The 18,170-nt window shown below is 40.0% G+C and overlaps 1 protein-coding gene across 1 annotated transcript in view; it reads left to right on the top strand.

Moving 5' to 3' along the window:
• Window positions 1-5,264: 5,264 nt before the first annotated feature.
• Window positions 5,265-18,170, top strand: part of FRZB (frizzled related protein) — a 33,347-nt gene continuing 20,441 nt past the window's right edge. The window contains exons 1-2 of the mRNA XM_003253816.4: window positions 5,265-5,986; window positions 13,452-13,499. Coding sequence (XP_003253864.1) covers window positions 5,509-5,986; window positions 13,452-13,499 — 526 coding nt within the window. The 5' untranslated portion in view covers window positions 5,265-5,508. The remainder of the gene's footprint in view (window positions 5,987-13,451; window positions 13,500-18,170) is intronic.

Genomic DNA, 18,170 nt, shown 5'->3' with positions numbered 1-18,170 from the left:
TTGAGAAAAGATAAAAGGAGATAAAATCATGAAATCTTTATAGCATGAAAAGCATTTACTTGGGGTAAATCAGAGCTTAATATCTAGTTCAAAAGAGAGATTTTAAAGTGTTGTTCTTGGACAGCAGTATTAGGGTCACCTGATAACTTATTTGAAATGCAAATTCTCAGACCTACCTTATCAGAAATTCTGGATGAAGCCCAGCAACCTGTGTTTTCAGGAGCCTTCCAGGGGATTCTGCTCCATGATTCAGTTTGAGAATCATTGCCCTAATGTTGCTGCATTGAACAGTTGGGAAGCTGTTATTGGTTTGTGTGGAGATGGGAAAGAGTAAGAAAAGAGTAAGATCTTCTTCCTAAGGCAGAACTCAAGGAATTACTAGGTCTGCAGGATACCTCAGGGAGAGGCTATGAGCAAGGAGGTCTCCCCATCTGAAAACCAAAGCTTCTCATTAGGCTTGACATCTTTTTATTCTTTTTTTTTTTTTTTTTTTGAGACGGGGTCTCCCTCTGTCACCCAGGCTGGAGTGCAGTGGCTCGATCTCAGCTCACTACAACCTCCGCCTCTCAGGTTCGAGCAATTCTCCTGCCTCACCCTCCTGAGTAGCTGGGATTACAGGCATGCACCACCACGCCAGGCTAATTTTTTTTTTTTTTTTTTTTTTTTTTTTAGTAGAGACGGGGTTTCAGCATGTTGGTCAGGCTGGTCTCGAACTCCTGACCTCATGATCCACCTGCCTCGCCCTCCCAAAGTGCTGTGATTACAGGCGTGAGCCAGTGCACCCGGCCGACATCTTTCTTCTATTCTTAAGAAGATAGAACCAATATCTGACAGTTGGTGTGGTCAGGGTGCAGGCTGAGACCCAAGCTCACAGAGATCCCTGGTATTTCCCTTTCCCTGGCTCTTTTCTGCCTATGAAGCAGATGATTGGAATTGTTAAAAGAGCATGGATTCAAATCCCGCTCTGCCAGGCCCTTATCTATCTGTGAGAACTTTGGGAAACTTCATCTTATGGAGCCTTATTTTCTTCATCTTTGGAACTAATACCTTGAGCAGTTTATGTGCATAAAAAGTGGTTTATGTACCTCACATAAAGTACTCGCACGTACTCAGTAAACACTAATTCCTTGCTCCTTGATACCCTGATAGTACAGAATGGGCCTGGCCACAGCCATTCTGACTCACTGGTGTTCAACTGTAGCAGTTTTAAACTATTCTACATATCAGCTCTGCTTGTGAAAATGTAAGAATATTTTCTTATTTTTTGCAAACACATTTTCTTACAGGAAAGATGTGGGCAGACTTATTAACACAAACCTAGTATAGGTTTACAGTTTATTTAAACAGATGAAAAAATAATGTGAATATTTAAATTACTGACAAAATAATACATTGCAAAATTGGGGCAGGGAGGGGGAAATTGGCCAAATTTGAATTTTGGTAATATGGCTATCTCAAATAATATACTCTAGCATGATCTTTTTCTTGACATTGCCACAGGAACACCTACCTGTCAGGAAGTTAAACCAAATGTCAATGGTCATGGTATCATTACTCATCCTAAGAAGCTTGACTGGCCATCACTGGATCTGGGTGCACTTCCTAAGCAGTGGTTGAGCCTAGAATTAACCTGTAGTCAGTCCCAGCTAGGTGCTAGGGGGCGCTATGCTGCAGCTCTCAGACAGCCAGGTGTCCTCACCTGGATATGCATTGTGTGGAGCCCTTTGAAGTCCTTGAATCTGGTGTCCATAGATTTTTTGTTTCCAGCAGAGTATTAGTATATTAATAATTTGGTGGGGGCTCACACCTGTAAGTGGGCAGATATTTGAGCCAAGGTGGGCAGATCATTTGAGCCCAGGAGTTTGAGACCAGCCTGGGAAACGTGGCAAAACTTGGCTGGGCTCAGTGCCTCACACCTGTAATTCCGGCGCTTTGAGAGGCCAAGGTGGGTGGATCACCTGAGTGAGGTCAGGGGTTCGAGAACAGCCTGGCCAACATAGTGAGCCTTGTCTTTACTAAAAATACAAAAATTACCTGGGCATGGTGGTACGTGCCTATAGTCTCAGCTACTTGGGAGGCTGAGGCAGGAGAATCACTTGAACCCAGGAGGTGGAGGTTGCAGTGAGCTGAGATCACGTCACTGCACTCCAGGCTGGGTGACACAGCAAGATTCCGTTTCAGCAAAACAAAAACAATAGATGTTGGTGTGGACGTGGTGAAAGGGAATGCTTATACACTGCTGGTGTAAATGTAAATTAGTACCTAACCTTTATGAAAAACAGTATGAAGATTTCTCAAAGAACTAAACTGGATCTACAGTTTGATCCAGCAATCCTATTACTGGGTATCTACCCAAGTGAAAAGACATCAATTTGTCAAGAGGCCAACTGCATGCATATGTTTATTGCAACACAATTCATAATTGCAAAGATTGCAACACAATTCATAATTGCAAAGATATAGAACCAAACTAAGTGCCCATCAACCAAAGATAGGGAACTAAACTAAGTGTCCATGTCCATCAAATGATGAGTGGATAAAGAAAACGTGGTATATATACACCATGGAATACTACCCAGCCATAAGAAAGAATGAAATAATGTATTTTGCAGCAGTTTGGATGGAGCTGGAGGCCATTATACTAGGTGATGTAACTCAGGAATGGAAAACGAAATACTGTATGTTCTCACTTACAAATGAGAGCAAAGCTATGGGTACAAGAAGGCATATCTTTGAGTGGTGTAATAGACTTTGGAGACTCACAAGTGGGGAGCTTGTGAGTCTACTAGGGAGGCTGAGGCAGGAGAATCTATTGAACCCGGGAGGTGGAGGTTGCAGTGAGCCAAGATAGTGCCACTGTACTCCAGCCTGGGCAACAAGAGCAAAACTCCATCTCAAAATAAATAAATAAATAAAAGAATAATTTGTAAAAACAAACACTGTTCAAGGGTAACCAACCAGAAAAATGAACACAACTTGACAAGGTACTCAAAAGGGCTTCCTCAAGACAGTGACATTTATTTTGGGCTTTTATAAAAACAAATTTGGATTAAAGTTGTAAGGGGACCTATTAGACAAAGAGGATAGCTGACTTTTGTGCAGGGGAAGGAAAACAGACTTTGTTTCAAATAATTGTAGAACCTTTAAAACTATTGGCACATTTCTTCTTACACTGTAAGACTTAAGATGAATAGAAAAATGTATTTAGCAAACAATCTGCTACATCTACTTCTGATGTTTTTTCTTCTAATTTATTGAAAATCTCAGCTATATTTTTCTTATACAAAATAGCCCCAAAATGTTCTAATGTTGACTGTCTTTTAAAGTTGTTTTTCCTCTAAATTTTACTTGATAAATCATTTTAAATTCATTTGTACAATTTTTGAATTTGTTCTCTTACATGACACTAGATAATTGTAGACCAGGCAAAGTTTGTATACTAACTGACTCCCTGTCTACCATCTGGTGTTCCCCACCCCCGCCACCATAAGTGGAACAAACTTCCTTCCAAAAAAATTTACTGCAATCACAAACTGCTGTTTATGGTCATTTTAGAGATAAAATTCCATAACTCAAGTTAGCGTTGACATTTTATAAGTGCTGTCAAGTCACTCTAGGGAATGGAAATGAGCATCTCACTATGTGCTCTGAAGTGGGGACATATTTCTCTGCTTGTTATGGACGGTGAGAGATGGCTAAATTAAAGCAGAGAAATATTTCAGTGATGCAGAGCAAAGGTGACTTCCTGTTTTGTTTCAGGTTTTGTTTCCTTCTCCTCTCAATGAAGGCTGTGTTTTTTGACATTCGGCAATCCTTTTGCTCAGTGATTTCCCATTGAGAGGGCATAGTGTGAAGGCCTCTGCAGGTCATTCCATTTACAATATAAGCTGAAAGGGTAGGGCGGGGCGGGGGTGGGGGGAAGAGGGAGCTCATTAGTGGAAGGAGCAGACCAGGAGGGGATCTGTTTTCCATTTTCTCCTCCAGATTGAACTCATCTGGATGGAAAGGGTTTGATTGTTGTTATAATCATCATTATTACCTGCGTGATGTCGTTTTCCTACACTTTTTTTTAAGTGTCGGGCAAAATTGTTGCTGAGAATAACAAATAATATCTGCCATGTTATTCGTGAGCAAAATCAGAAAAAAAAGGTCCAAGTGTATTAGAGCTGTTAGTTTCCACGTTAACCCTTAAGGAGCAAAGCTCAAAAGTTCTAATTCCACTGGGCGGCGGGGGGTGGGGGGGGGAATAGAAGGAAAAAACCCCTGTTCCTTGCTTCTGGTGGCCTATTTGTAATCATGCGCAGCATTTCTTTCTTTCTCTCTATCTTTTTTTTTTTTTTGAAAGGCAACCCTCCCCCCACCTCCTCCCCCGCAGTTTTGAACATGGAGACCTCTGTAGTCACTAGCTCTGGGTTGATATGGCTCCACCGCTGCTCGCAGGGGTCTGTGTTTTCCGCTACTTGGACAAAGTAACATTGCTTAAGCCTTTCCCCCCACCAGGTCTGACTTTCTGCAGAGCCAGTGATTGCAGAGGAAAAGCTGTAGTTTGCTTAAGGGAAATACCTCCAGGAAGGAGGTCTCTGGTGGGTTCCCAAGTGGGAAACTAGGGGGACTTTTCCGTAGGGAATTGGGGTGGGCTCTTCAGTAAGGGGCTAGGGGCTCGTCTCTGGGGCCAAAGACGGGTTCCCTAGTGTGAGGGCGCGGCTCGACTCGGCGCTGTCTTGGGGTCTCGCACTCGCATGGCCTCGCGCCCCACCGCCTGCGACCCCCAGGCCTTCTCTTCCCCGGGCGCCCACTCCGTTCTCGGGAAGAGCAGCCGGCACTGGAGGGCAGAGACTGCCCCAGGGGCGGAGCTCCCTCTCGGGCCGGAGGTAGGAAAGTGCAGAGCCGCCCGGGCCGAGGCACAGACCTCCCGGCGAGGCTCCTCCCGAGCGTCCCTCCTGCCAGCCAGGGTCGCAGCCGCAGCGGCTTCCGCAGCTATTAGCCCACAGGACTTGCAAACTCTTACTGCACCCTTCTCTCCCATTAGGAGCTTTTCCTTCCTCCTTCCCCCAACCCCTCTGTCCTCCTCACTTTGGGGAATTTAATGCTTTCTTTAGCATCTTTTTGTGTGCGTGATCTGGGGGACGTGACTCCCCAGAGCTCCAACTATCTCAGCTGAATTCTACTTTTGTTTTTATGTCTGCCTCGCCTCCTCTCGTGTCCCTCTTATCTGACTGATCTGCGAAGTCTGATACTTCTGCCAGAGGGAGAAGAATAAATAGATGTTGCTGCCTCCGAAGGCTTAGACGTTGGGAAAGAGCAGCCTGGGCGGCAGGGGCGGTGGCTGGAGCTCGGTAAAGCTCGTGGGACCCCATTGGGGGAATTTGATCCAAGGAAGCGGTGATTGCCGGGGGAGGAGAAGCTCCCAGATCCTTGTGTCCACTTGCACTGGGGGAGGCGGAGACGGCGGAGCGGGCCTCTCGGCGTCCACTGCGCGGCTGCACCCTGCCCCATCCTGCCGGGATCATGGTCTGCGGCAGCCCGGGAGGGATGCTGCTGCTGCGGGCCGGGCTGCTTGCCCTGGCTGCTCTCTGCCTGCTCCGGGTGCCCGGGGCTCGGGCTGCAGCCTGTGAGCCCGTCCGCATCCCCCTGTGCAAGTCCCTGCCCTGGAACATGACCAAGATGCCCAACCACCTGCACCACAGCACTCAGGCCAACGCCATCCTGGCCATCGAGCAGTTCGAAGGTCTGCTGGGCACCCACTGCAGCCCCGATCTGCTTTTCTTCCTCTGTGCCATGTACGCGCCCATCTGCACCATTGACTTCCAGCACGAGCCCATCAAGCCCTGTAAGTCTGTGTGCGAGCGGGCCCGGCAGGGCTGCGAGCCCATACTCATCAAGTACCGCCACTCGTGGCCGGAGAGCCTGGCCTGCGAGGAGCTGCCAGTGTACGACCGGGGCGTGTGCATCTCTCCTGAGGCCATCGTTACTGCAGACGGAGCTGGTGAGTTTTGACACGGCCCACTCTTCCCTTACCCTACAGCCTCCTCACTTCTTGGAGTCCTTGTTACTAGCCTTTACTCTCTAATTTTTTTCCCTTCGGATTACTTATCTTAATCTCTCCCATAACTGCTCCTCTATCAAAGACCCTTCTTCTTCTTTCTTCTTCTTTTTTCAAAAACAAAAACAAAAAAACCCTCACCTTATCACCTTCCAAACTGATGCACTCTGGCACTCTGTTCCAACAGGCGATCTTTCTAAAACAATCTATGCATTCCAACCCATCACACTTCTACTCCACAGGAATCCTTCACTTCAACTCTTTACATGTGGAAGTAGCCACATTTTGTAAAGTGATGCTCTTTTTCTTTTAAAATTTGTTTATAATCATTGGGTTTTCTTTGCTGATTCTCAGGCAATCTCAGTCACCAGGTTTCTGTATCTTTAGTGTCTTAGATGCTTGTTAAGATTGTATGGAGGAAACAGAAAACTGAAGCCCCATTTTATTCTAATTAAAAATGCCAGGATAATTTCAATAACCTTACTCTAACCGACAGATGTTAGGGGTATGTGTTTGCTCAAGATCCAATTTGAGCAATTACCTTCACCTTAAATTTCCCCCTCCTTTCAATGAGATAAATTGTTCTTCCACTCCGGAATGAAACAACTGTGAAACATTGCTATGCACTGTTAATTAGCTTCTGTGGCTTGCCATAGAGCTGGCAGACTGAAATTACTGAGCTCTTTTCACCTGCCCACATGCCTGCAAGTCATTTTATAAGTGGCATACAGATGAAAGGAGTTATATTTAAGGCATGTTATCATACACTCACGTAATGTTATTTTAAATCTCACCCCTTATTCCACTCTCATATTTTGCAAAAAAAAAAATTCTCTTTAATACCTTATTTCATGCTCCTTTTCCGTGTGTGCACCAGCCACAGTCATTTCAATCTTTCCCTACCATAAAACTTTATTGCAGCTCTAAATTTAATGGAGTCAATCACAAGTTGTTTTCTCACTAGTGTTTAGTCTAATTATGACATTTGTAACTTTAAGACCCCAACTAAACCTACTTCATTATGGTCCATTTAATTCTAACTTAGTATTACTTCTACCAACTAACCCAAACCTCAAATTTTACCCTTCATATATTTTATAAAGAAGGCAAATTTTTCATGAGTGGTCCTCTTTCATACCACACCCCCCCCCCTCAACAATTCTGTTCTTAGATGTGTTGACTTGGTTGCCTCCATCTGTTTATTTCTTGGGCATCAACTTTCCTTCCTCTTTCAACTTGCACGGTCTAGGCGCATGTCCCCAATCCATTTCCAGGTAGTAATTCTTAGTTATCAGGAAATTGATTTGGAAAAATTACTTTCTGTGCACGTTGACTCATTTAACAAAGTGAGAGAAGGAGAAGTAATTGTAAAAATAGCTGAAGGAAAAAAAATAAACAAAAATTTCAAGAACTTTTTAATGGTGACCTCACTTAGTTTATCACTTTTTGAATATACCTATTGTCTTCTTGATTTTAATCAAGAACCAAAAGCTAATTGTGTAAAATCATCACAGAAATGTATTCCTTATTAATCTTTCTAAAACAGCATGCTTGAGGCTTCATGCTCACTAAAGTCACAGACTGCAGAGTCTGGAAGTGCTCAGTGCTGTTGCCACTCTGGCTTGCCAGGCACTTAGAATCAGTTAAATGCAGGTGCTCCTCTCAGACCAAGGGCTAGGAATGAGGTGGCAGTGGTTCAGGCTAAAATGCATTCCACCCCGTAAAGCACAAAACTTGCTCTTAAACCTCCCTTAGAGGTGGACCTAGAGTGAGTGAGGTTTGGCAAGGTTAATGGCTCTCAAAAAGCCATAGTCAATATGGATGGGAAGCAGTTTCATTAAGTGTCCCTGAGTTACCAATCACTGTGGAACAAACATGGAAACAGTTGCCTCATTGAAGCACTCAAATAGGACATGCATGGAAACAATTTGTCAGTTCATGGGACCTGATTTTCTAAGCTTCTTTAAAATGCCAGAATATTTGCTTTACTGACAGCATCCTTGCTAGAAAAATAGGTAGTAATTGGAATCATAGTTAGTGATGGCGTCCCTGCTCCCTTCCATAAGCTTCAGTGTGAAGCAGAGGCTGTGACGGTAGGGGGAGCTGAAAGGTGGGGGGAGGTGGAAATTGGGAATGAAGTGGGTAGATTGTAGCCTGAAGGGTCTCCTGGCTTCCAGGGCCAGCTTGTTGAAAATTACATTCCCTGTGCTGGGTCAAACTGTCAGACACCTGGAATTACTTAGGAACTACCACATGTGGCCAGTGTGATTTACCATGCAATATCCAATATACTCTTTGGTTCGGTGGGAGGTGATAGTTCACAAAGCAAGGATTTTTTCTTGTTCAATTGGGTATAAACAGAATCCCTGTGTCTTTTGACTAGTATCTGTCCAACTAGATATAAAAATGAGGTCTCCCTGAATAAAATAGGACAATCTTTCACATTCTTTTGATGCCAAGAGGATTTTCAAATTCTACCTATTCATGGGGATCTGTTCTCTCGTAGTATATCATGACTCCACAAACAAGCTTAGGACCTTTTTACAAGGCAGTCTTATTGAAATGGAGAAATGCTTGAAACTACTTTTTGCTTTCAAAATACTAAGGGTAAACATTTTTGAAAAGAATGGGTTCCATCCTGGCCATTATTATTCATCTTACACATTTTATATTTGCTATAGTGTGACTACATGTACAACTGATTATCTGAAAACTCAGCTCAATTTAGTCATTCAACAAGTTAGTGATGACATTCAGTCAAATCTTTAATATTGTGTGGTGAGTAAAGAGGATAGGCTTGGAGTGGGGCACACCAGGTGTTGAATGATTCTGCCCCCATATCAACTATTGTTATAGGAAAATTATATGACCTCTGTAATTCAAAGTTTTCTTATCTGTAAAATCAGGACAAAACTATCTACATCCCAAGGGCATGATATAGATGAAATTAAAGCTGGTGCAGTGGTTCACTCCTGTAATCTCAGCACTTTGGGAGGCCGAGGCGGGTGGATCAGTTGAGGTCAGGAGTTGGAGACCAGCCTGGCCAACATGGTGAAAACCTGTCTCTACTAAAAATACAAAAATTAGCCTGGGATGGTGGTGCATGCCTGTAGTACCAGCTACTCCAGGAAACTGAGGCAAGAGACTCACTTGAACTCCGGAGGCGGAGGTTGCAGTGACCTGAGATGGCGCCACTACACTCCAGACTGAGTGACAGAGTGAGATTCTGTTTCAAAAAAAAAGAAAAGAAAAGAAATTAAACATCATATAAAGCATTGCTTTAGGACCCAGTAAGCACTGAAAAAAGTGCTGCTGCTGTTTTACTATTATCACTGTTATAACGAATTGACTAACATTTTCTATTTTGTTTTTGAAATGGTTATGTTGGTAAATGCAGATGCAGCCTAGAACTTTTATTAGTTCATCTCTGGGGAAAAACAAAACAAAAAATCTTTACACCTGGGACCTAACTGGAAAAACAAATCTTATTTCTTCTAAATATATAAAGTTAGTATTTCATTTTACACAAATTGACCTAGACCTCAGGCTCAAGAGCAGATCCCTTTGGGAGTGACAGAAAAAAGAATGAGTCTGGTGGAGGAGTTAATTACAAATAATTTATCTCAGAAACCCAGGAATCAAGCAGTTCAGAAAATTTATGGTATGATATTTCACAGCTATTTCCACAACACCTACAGTTTGCCGTGCCAAGGGCTTTATAATCATTCCTCAGTCAGTGCTGGCTTCTGTGGCAGTGTTAACTTTTCTCCCCAGCTCTTGCTCAACACGTTTCTGCAGGCCTTCTCTCTCCTGGCAGAGCCGTGCCAACTTTCATATGCAGGAGCTGCCATTTAATCATTTCTCCACTCTCAGAGAAACAGGCAGTCTTTTCTTTAGCCCTGGTCTACAAATATTTGAGGGGCCAAGTACCAAGAAGGAAGAATTATTTAGTGTGATATGAGGAGGAAAATGGAAAGGAGAAATGGAAATTTTAGATTAGAATTAAAGGGAAAACATGCTTCTGAGGATCCTTCATTGTGTAAAATACTGAAAGGCACTCGGATGGGTTAGGGAAGAGTATCTCAGTGTTATGTTAGTAGTATTTAACTTTATTTAGAGCAACCCCCATTATCAGGAGTAATGTAATCTTAGGTAGTCTCCAAATCTTATTTTAATAATTTACTTTTTATCTCATTCCCACTAAACCTTGAAATAGTTGTTGCTACAAATTGCAAAACTGACTAGGTTATATTTAGCTCTTCTAGTTCTACTTGGTGTCTAGAATGAGGAGACCAAGAGCCAACAGATAGACATAGTTTTGAATAATTAAGAATTGGCTACATCTCCTCAATTTAGAGAAAACCACAGTTTTAGAGTTACAGGCCCTTAGTTGGAATTCTAGATTTGCCATTAATTTTGTACAGTGAACTAGTCACTTTACATTGACATTCATTAGGGATTGTGAAGAACAAAAGAAATAGTAATATGAAGTTACTGATAAACGGTAAAGCACAATATAAATGTTTAACAACAATGTCATTGGGGAGAGGACGTGTCATCCTCAGGACGGGAACCATTAGCAACACAATAAAAGCAACCAACACTTATGTTCTAGGTGCTGTCCTGAGTGCATCTTGCACATTCACTATTATTCCCATTTTGGAGAAAAGGAAGCCAAGGCATATAGAGAAGCTAAGTGACTGTCCAAGTTAGCAGAGCTAGTAAGAAAAAGAGAATTCAAAGCAGAGCCTGTTCTACACTACACTTCCTCCCTTAAGAAATGTAATTCCTAACTTTCTAGAGAATCTGTTATTCTTTGCCTAGCAGATTGCAGTTAAAGGAACAAGGGTTTTCTCATTGTATTTTGAAGCACACTTATCTATGGCTTAAGAGAATAAAAGGTGGTTTCTAGACAATGGATTCAAAGAGATAAGAGATTCTGACTTCACTGCAATTTTGAGATAGTAGAGATTATACATTCCAGATTCTCATGTCCCTAGTCTCTTGGTCTCGGCATGCTCCAGCGTGAACTCATCATTTCCCCATCGTCATACACTTGTTTCTTTCTAGTATTTTCTATATTGTTGAAAGGTACCACCATACCTTAGTATTCCAGGCCTGGGAGGCAGTCTTTTTTTTTTTTTTTTTTTTGAGACTGTCTTGCTCTGTGACCCAGGCTGGAGTGCAGTGGCACGATCTCTGCTCACTACAACCTCTGCCTCCCAGGTTCAAGCAATTCTCCTGCCTCAGCCTCCTGAGTAGCTGGGACTACAGATGCATGCCACCACGCCCAGCTAATTTTTGTATTTCTGTTAGAGATGGTTTTTCGCCATGTTGGCCAGGCTGGTCTCGAACTCCTGACCTCAGATGATCTGCCTGCCTTGGCCTCGCAGTGCTGAGATTACAGGTGTGAGCCACCACACCTGGCTGTGGGAAGCAGTCTTGATTCTACCTTTTTCCCTCATTCCCCTCACTCAATAGGTATCACATGCTGTTGAGTCTACTCTGACTCAAATTCCCTTCCCTCCCTCTCTAATGCTACTTTCTTAGTTTGGACCTCACCATTTCTCACTGGGTTACAGTCATAGGATGACAATGGTCTCTCTTATCTCCAGTATTTCCCCTCCATATTCCAATAGATATTTTTTCTGAAATGCAAATCTTTTGCTTAAAATCCTTGGGTATCTGCCTCTGGCCTGCGTGATCTCACCCTTCTGACTTCTCTAGCTTGTTTCTCTCTGCTTACACTGCTCTCGTTTCAGCCACGTTTGCAGGCATCTCACCCCAGTACCTTTGCAATGCTACTCTCTATCTGGAAAACTCTCCCTACATTTCCTAACTCCTTAGGGCTCCTCTGGAAATCTCTGTGACCTCCACTAGAAATCCTGGGGCATAAAACTTACTAATAATATCTATTTTCATTTAGGGTAATTTGTTGTTAGAATTCCTAAGTTTAACTTTCTGACAATAATTTTTTGATCAATTATTAGAAAATTTTTGTTTTCTGTCTTACAGTTCTAACAATTGACTTCTAAGCGTTTTTAAAAGTGTGGAAACATTTTCCTTTGAGTAAGAATGAAAGAAGTAAAACACTCTCCTTGGCTTAGCTATTTTGAAGTGATTCCCTTTTACCAAGCAAAGTTTTATTTTTCACTCTTATTTCTACCTTTGAACAATAAACATTTCAAATGTGGGCCAACATAATTTCTTCCTTTATGAAGACATTATTTTTGTATGTAGTTTATCACATGATTATTCAGAAATAGAAAAACCACTGGCACGTTACTGTAATACTTGGGTACATTTATCATGAATAAATGTTTGAATATAATGAAAGTATTAGTAATTAATAGTTTATGCCCAAGTTGAGCCAAATGTTTTAGAATTAGCGTTTGTTACCTGCTTATCTGTTTGTTTACTGACTGCTATCTTTTCCTGGATATTGCTTTTTAAATACTTGCTGATGATTACTAAACCTGGGAAAGTAATTCATTAATTGTAATTGTGGGTGTTACTGTCCTAAAATAGTATTAACCCCTCGTTTAATTTATTCCTGATAGGACCTATAAACAAAAAGGACAAAGGACGAATACTATTTTCTCTTAGAATAAATAGAGGCATTAAATTAGTTTAGCATAAAGTGTTACTACAAATGTAAAACTCTTATATAAAAGTACTAAATTGGAGTGTCGATAAGGATATATTGCTAGGTACAGCATCTCTCAGCATGGTGTTCTGCTGCTGCACTAAGTGTTATTCATTAGAGGCTGCTTTCTTAATTAGAACACAGAAAACCTTTATCGTTACTATTTTCTGGGATTATGGCATCCTAAAAAGAATCAATAGCAATTTCTAATTATTGTCACATCTATTAATTGCACTGGCTTGAATAGTCCCTGAATAGTAGGTTTCTTTTCTGTTGAAGAACTATTTAGCCTGCAGTTAAAGGACATGAGAATGATTTCTGAGTGTTCATTTAGGAACTAAGGATTTAAATATATACCAGTTCAGTGTGATATGTCTATTTATTGAAGATGCATTTTTTTCTTTTTTGTCATCAAGTCATAAGTGTTGGATGAGTGCCTAATATTTGCATAGGCTTTATTATGATAGGATGCTTATCATTTACAAATTTTGTGAAATTCAAATAAATTATTAAATTCTAAAATTTTAGGCACAGTTGAGTATTCAGAAGAGTATTTCCTTATAACCACATGAAAAAATAGGTCTCATCCATACTCAACCCATGAATGATAAGAATGCCGACCTCATGACATTAATAAAAATCTACTTCCTTCAGACAACTGGATTCTTACCCAAATCAAACTTGTGACTGAGTTAGATTTTTATCTTTAGGAATTCTTGAAATAAATATGTTATGGTTCTTTTTTCTGTCACCTCCTTTCAGATTTTCCTATGGATTCTAGCAACGGAAACTGTAGAGGGGCAAGCAGTGGTGAGTATATCATTATCTTCCTGGTTTTCATTTGTGGTCAGATTAGTCATTGATGTAATTTAGATACTCAAGTCATTCTTGGGGAAGCTCGTGCCCTACATTTTGCAAGTAAACTTTTTAAAATTCTCTCATTTATATTAATTTTATTTTTAAAATTAGCATGTAGTAAAATTGGCCTTTTATTTTGACATATAGTTTGATACACATGAATTTTAATATTATGTATAGATTTATGTAACCACCACCACATCAGGATACAGAACAATTCCGTCACCTCCCAAAACTCCTTCAAGCTGTATCCCTTTATAATTACAAGTTTCCCCTATCTTCATCCACTGCCAGTCACTCATCTTTTCTTTATCACTATAGTTTTATCTATTTGAGATTGGGTTGTCCATATAGACAGACTGACAGTATGCTTTTGAGACTTATCCAATTGTTGCATATATCAATGGTGCATTCCTTTTTATTACAGAATATTTTATTACTTGGATGTATGACCATTTGTTCACCCGTTCACTCCTTCAAGGAAATTTGGGTTGTCTCCACTTTGGAGTAATTGTGAATAGAGCTACTATAAACATTCCAGTACAGGTTTTTGTGGGAATGTAAGTTTTCATTTCTCTAAGCTAAATATGTAGGAATAGGATCGCTGGGTTATATGGTAAGTATATGTTTAACTTTGTAAAAACGTGCCAAACTGTTTCCAAGATGGCTGTTCAATTTTGTGCTAGTAACGTATAAGAGTTCCAGTTGTTCCATATCCTTGCGAGCCCTTGGTATTATCAATATATTTTATTGTTAGCCATTTTAATAGGTATGTGATAATAGCTCATCATGGTTTTAATTTGCATTTCCCTGATGGCTAATGACACTGAATACATTTTCATGTGTTTATTTGCTATCCACATATATCCTTTTTGGTAAAATGTTCAATTCTTTTGCCCATTTTAAATTGGGTTGTTTTCTTAATGAGTTCTGAGGGTTCTTTACATATTCTGGATACAAAAAACATCTTTTGGTTTTATTCATTTTCTCTATTGTTTTACTGTTTTCAATTTTATTGATTCTTTCCTTCTGCTTGCTTGCTTTAGAGGTTTATTTTGCTTTTTCTTTTGTTTCTTAGAGTAGAAGTTTATATTGTGTTTCGAGACCTTTTTTTTTTTTTTTTTGAGATGGGGTCTTGCTCTGTTGCCCAGGCTGGAGTGCCGTGATGCAATCTCAGCTCACTGCAACCTCCACCTCCTGGGTTCAAGCAATTCTTCTGCCTCAGCCTCCCAACTAGCTAGAATTACAGGTATGCACCACCACACCCAGCTAATTTTTATATTATTAGTAGAGACAAGGTTTCACCATGTTGGCCAGCTGGTCTCCAACTCCTGATCTCAGGTGATCCACCCACCTCGGCCTTACAGAGTGCTGGGATTACACACGTGAGCCACCATGCCCGGCTGAGACCTTTCTTCTAATATAATGTAATGCTATAGATACCCATCTAAGAATGACTTTAGTTGCATCTCACACATTTTGATAGTTTCATTTTTCTTCAGTTCAAAATACTTTATATTTTTCCTTGATATTTCCTTTGACTTCTGCATCATTTGGGATTATGCTGTTTAATTTGCTGCTTTTTGAGGATTTTCCTATTATCTTTGCTATTTTTCTAATTCTACTGTTGAAGAATATACTTTGTGTGATTTCAATTCTTTTAGATTTATTAAGGTTTATTCTGTGATCCAGGATATAATCTGTCTTGGTGAATGTTCCATGTACACTTAGAAAAAAGTATTTTGCGGTTGGGTGGAATGTCCTTTAAATGTCAATTCAATTTAGTTGATTAATACTGTTATTTAGTTCTTTTATATTCTTGCTGATTTTCTGTCTACTAGATCTATTGATTACTGAGAGAAGGGTGATTAGGTCTCAAATATTGTGGATTTTTCTATTTCTTTTTTCTGTCTGTCAATTTTGCTTCATGTATTTTGAAGCTCTGTTTGGTACATACTTGTTTAATATTTTTTATGTCTTATTGGTGAATTGATGTTTTCATTATGTAGTGTCCTTTTATCCTTGGTAATTTTCTCTGCTCTAAATTCTATTTTTTCTAATATTGCTATAACTATTTCAGCTGTCATTTGATTAGTGTTTGCAGGGCATATCTTTTTCTATCCTACTTTTAACATACTTAAGTCATTATGTTTTAAATACATTTCTTGTAGACATCATATAATTGGGTCTTTTAAAAAAAATCCATACTGTTGATCTTGTCTTTTGATTGGTATGTTTTGACCATTTGCAGCTAATGTAATTATTAATATTTATATTTAGATCTACTGTTTTATTTTCTGTTTGTGCCGTCTCCTTTTTATTCACATTCCCTTCTTTCTTTTGGACTAAATCTCTCTCTCTCTCTCTCTCTCACACACACACACACAAACACACACACACACACACACACACGCATGTATATGAGATATATATATATCCTCATGAGATAATTTTATATTTTTTCTTTCAACAATTACATATCTTTTAAACAACTTGAGGAGAATAGTAGCCTACTGCATTTATACAGATGTTTTAATTTCTATTATTCTTCCTTCTTTTCCAACATTCCACGCTTCCTTCTGGTATTCTTTCTCTTCTGTTCTTCAGACAGAAGTTCTGTCTGAAGAACTTTCTTAAGTATTTTTGGTACTTGTTTTAAAGCAGTTCTGCTGGCAAAAACTTCTTTTTTCCTTTACCTGAAAATATCCTCATTTCACCTTCATTCCTAAAGGATATTTTCACTGCATACAGAATTCTAGGTTTGCAGTACATTTAGCACATAAAAAATATTCCACTTCCTTCTGGCTTCAATGTTTCTCATGGGAAATTGGCAGTCTTGCAAGTAATAGTTTCCCGGTAAGTAATACATCAGTTTTCTTTGGTTGCATTTGATTTTTTTTTTCTGTGTTTTTAGTTTTTAGCATTTTAATTATTACATGTCTGGGCATTGATTCCTTTGAGTTTACCCTGTTTAGGGTTAACTGAGCTTCTTGAATCTATAAATTTATAATATTAGCCAAATTTGAGAAGTGCTTAGGAATTATTTCTTCAAATACTTGCTTCTTACACAATAGTCTCTTCCATGATGATATGAATGTTAGATCTTCTGATATTGTTCCACAGGCTCCAGAGGCTCTGTTAATTTTTTCTCCTAATCTTTTTTCTCTCTTGTTTAGGTCAGGTAATTTCTGTTGGCCTAGCTACAAGTTCATTTACTCTTTTGTTGGTCTTGTTCAATCTCCTACTCTCTGAAGCACATCCAGATAGTTTTTATTTGTTAGTATATTTTTCAAAGTTAAAAGTTCCATTTGATTCTTCATTATATTTTGTATTTCTTTGGTAAGACTTTCTATCTTTCCATTTATTTCAAGGGTATTCACCCTTAATTTGTGAGGCATTTTAATGATAGCTACCGTAAAGTCATCTGTGTCATCTAATTGTCTTGTCCCACTCAAGTTAACATTTTTTCCCCTAATTCTTCATGTGTAGAGTAATTTTGGGTTGAATCCTGGACATTTTGAATATCCTGCAATAAAGCTTTGGGTCTGGTTTACTTAAAGTTATATGGAAGATGTTGATTTTCTTTTTTTAATTTTAGCAACAGTTAACCTAGTTAGGATTAGGCTGCAAATTCTGACTAGTCTTCTGTGGTTGTGATTTCAATGTCAGTTTGATTTCCAAAGCCTTTGAAGTACCTTCCATATCTATCCCACGTGTACACCACTCAGTAGCCGTATGAGGTCAGAGCAATACTTGATCCTACAGTGCAGTTTTTGAAATCTGTGATACACTGTTTTATGTCAGAGTCACACATGACCAGGGGTGAGTTCAGTAGTTCATAAACAACTTTACAAAATCCTTTCCCAGGCTCCTTTTTCTCTCTGATCTCCCTAGCACTTTTCAGTTCCTTGGAATTCACCCGTTTTGGTCCTTTGGCTAGAACGCTGGAGCTTTATCCCACTCTGTGATTTGCTTCTTGTGACTGCTCCTTCCTATGGGGCCAAGCAGTGGGAGGACAGAGAGAGAGAGAGAGAGAGAGAGAGAGAGAAAGTAATGGGGATTTGCCCCAGTCTTTTGGAACTACAAGTCTTCCAATCAGAGAGTAATTTTCTCTCCTTCATCAAAGTTTGGGCTCCTGAGGGTCTCCCTTGTTGCAGCTGTTGCTGTGACCACAATCCCAGGATGCCTTGAGGAATGAAATGCAAGAGGCTGATATGTTAGAGATCCTTTCCACTTCTTGAGTTAGAACTAGAGGGCTTCTCCTGGAGTGTACTCTGTCTGCAAAATGCTTACCTCTAGGATACAGGTTGTGTTGACACCAGACTGGTGGATACCAGAGGGAAAAAATGATGAGCCCACTATCAGTTTTATGGTATTATTTTCTCCCCCCAGTCTTCCTGTTATGCTTGTATTACCTTTTAGAGTTCTTACGTTGCTGCTTCATGCACTCTGTTCAGGTTTCAGATATGCTTTCAGTGAGAGAAACAAGATGGAATCTACTTATTCCATCTTACCATAAAATAAACCATTAAAGTATAACACGCATGCAGAAAAGTGCACAAATCATAAATGTGCATTTTCACAAAGTAACCACTCTCTGCAACCAAGATATGTAACATTACC

This window comes from Nomascus leucogenys, chromosome 22a (genome assembly GCF_006542625.1).
Source record: "Nomascus leucogenys isolate Asia chromosome 22a, Asia_NLE_v1, whole genome shotgun sequence".
Taxonomy (NCBI): domain Eukaryota; kingdom Metazoa; phylum Chordata; class Mammalia; order Primates; family Hylobatidae; genus Nomascus; species Nomascus leucogenys.
The sequence above is the reverse complement of the archived record's forward strand: the minus strand, read 5'-3'. Positions and strand labels throughout refer to the sequence as shown.